The sequence below is a fragment of the Colobus angolensis genome, unplaced genomic scaffold (genome assembly GCF_000951035.1).
Source record: "Colobus angolensis palliatus isolate OR3802 unplaced genomic scaffold, Cang.pa_1.0 Scaffold54, whole genome shotgun sequence".
Classification (NCBI taxonomy): Eukaryota; Metazoa; Chordata; class Mammalia; order Primates; family Cercopithecidae; genus Colobus; species Colobus angolensis.
Window position 1 is genome coordinate 1762875 of NW_012118932.1, and position 1661 is coordinate 1764535.

Sequence of the window (1661 nt, forward strand, 5' to 3'; positions counted from 1 at the left end):
CCGCCTCGGGTACCGACTCTGGGGTGGGCGTGGGGGGGATCTTTCGGGACCGAACTCGCCCCAGCCTCCCTGTTTCTGCTCGATTGCAGTGCTCCTTTCCCTGCTGCCTTTACATATTCATTCCTTCCAGAAAGACACCACATGCATATTTCTGCCGTGGCCTCAGATTCTCCCCGCACCGCGTTTTGAGCGTTTACACTCATTACCCAGCTTCGTCTGGGAGACCCGCCGGGCTCCTGCCCTCCTGGCCCGCAGTCTCCTAGCCAAAATCCTCCCGGGACACCCCACCTGGACCGCTGTGAACCGGCCTCCCCGGACCCGCAGCACCTGCCCCCCGCCCCGCTCCCTCAAGGTTCTGGGGTAAAGGGGTCTGAATGGCACCAGGGGAGGCGGCGGGGCGGGCCTGTCCTACCTGCGCCCGAGCACTGCTGAGACAGCATCCCTTCCAGCGCCGCCACGTAGTCCAGCCCCAGCCAGTCGCGGTAGGTGGTTTTCTCCCCGACAGGCACCGCCCGGACGGTGGCATCCTTGAAAAGCAGGTCTTGGCCATGATAGTTGGAGGAGTCGAACATTTTGAACCCATTCTTATTGTGGTCGTCTCCAAACAGGTCCTGGAAGCACCGCAAGCAGACCTGCTGCTCACCTGGGCTCAGGCCCAGGTGCAGCTTGCTGCAAATTGCTTTACATAACAGTGACCCAAAGAACAAGTAATTTCAGGGCCCCACGACTCTGACTGGAAGTCATAAGCGTGACAACTGATCGGCCTCTGTCACCCAAGGGGGTGTGGGGACACTAGGCCCACAGGTGCCACTGGAAGAGGTGTTCACAAACACTGCAGTGCTCCAGCTGGATGCAGGCCTAAGGCCTGAGATGTCCAGAAAGAAAGACCCAGAAATGAGGGACGGTGTGGGTGAGATTCCTGAGCATTGTGCTAGGCCTGCTCAGCATTTCTTGGCCTTTTCCGTAAGGCTTTCTCACTCTGTCTTACAGATATCTCCGCACAAACCGAAACAATTTCGAGAGAGACGTGTGTTCTGCAACCAGCCACAGAATAACAGGTGAGCTGGGTGTGTCTTCACTGACCCACCCGTCCAGGGATGCTGCACTCCTCCACCCTGCTCAGGATCACTGCAATGACTGTTCTGTGGCTACAGCCCTAAAAGAGCTACTAAAAAGACCAGAAGTCGTATGAGAACTTATGAATACAAATATAAATAAAGGACATCTGGAGAACATGCATGAAGGTCTATGTCAAGTGTTAAGTACTGATCAAGGAGGAACAAAGGAGTCAGGTGGCTCTCAGTCTTTTTGGAGGGACTCGCAGATCCTCCTGAAGAGCTGATGAAAGCTGTCGGCCTTCTCCCCAGAAAAATGCATATCCACCCAGGATTCTTCTCCCACATTACTTCAGAGAACTTAGCAACACCCTAGGGAAGCCCAAGGACCCGGAGTAAAGCACTCCTGGGATAGAGGGGTTCTGTGGGGGAGATGACAAGAACATGCATAATTTCACAATGTCAAAGTTTAGGAACAGGCCTGGCGAGCCAGCCAGCTCTGGAGTTCTGTGGTGCTGGTGGGTGTGGAGAAGGTGCTGGTGGGTGTGGAGAAGGTGCTGGTGGGTGTGGAGAAGGTGCTGATGGGTGTGGAGAAGGTGCTGGTGG

At 55.6% G+C, this 1661-nt stretch overlaps 1 protein-coding gene and 1 long non-coding RNA gene across 3 annotated transcripts in view; one reads left to right on the top strand and one right to left on the bottom strand.

Annotated features, from left to right (window-relative positions):
- Nucleotides 1–44: 44 nt before the first annotated feature.
- Nucleotides 45–1661, bottom strand: part of MFI2 (antigen p97 (melanoma associated) identified by monoclonal antibodies 133.2 and 96.5) — a 29768-nt gene continuing 28151 nt past the window's right edge. For both annotated transcript variants that reach the window (XM_011961189.1, XM_011961190.1), the window contains exon 15: nucleotides 45–611. In XM_011961189.1, the coding sequence (XP_011816579.1) occupies nucleotides 348–611 (264 nt within the window). In that variant the 3' untranslated portion in view covers nucleotides 45–347. The remainder of the gene's footprint in view (nucleotides 612–1661) is intronic.
- LOC105525516 lies at nucleotides 116–1239 on the top strand. Its single transcript, XR_001003932.1, has 2 exons — nucleotides 116–482; nucleotides 609–1239. It is a non-coding gene; the product is annotated as an uncharacterized LOC105525516 (long non-coding RNA).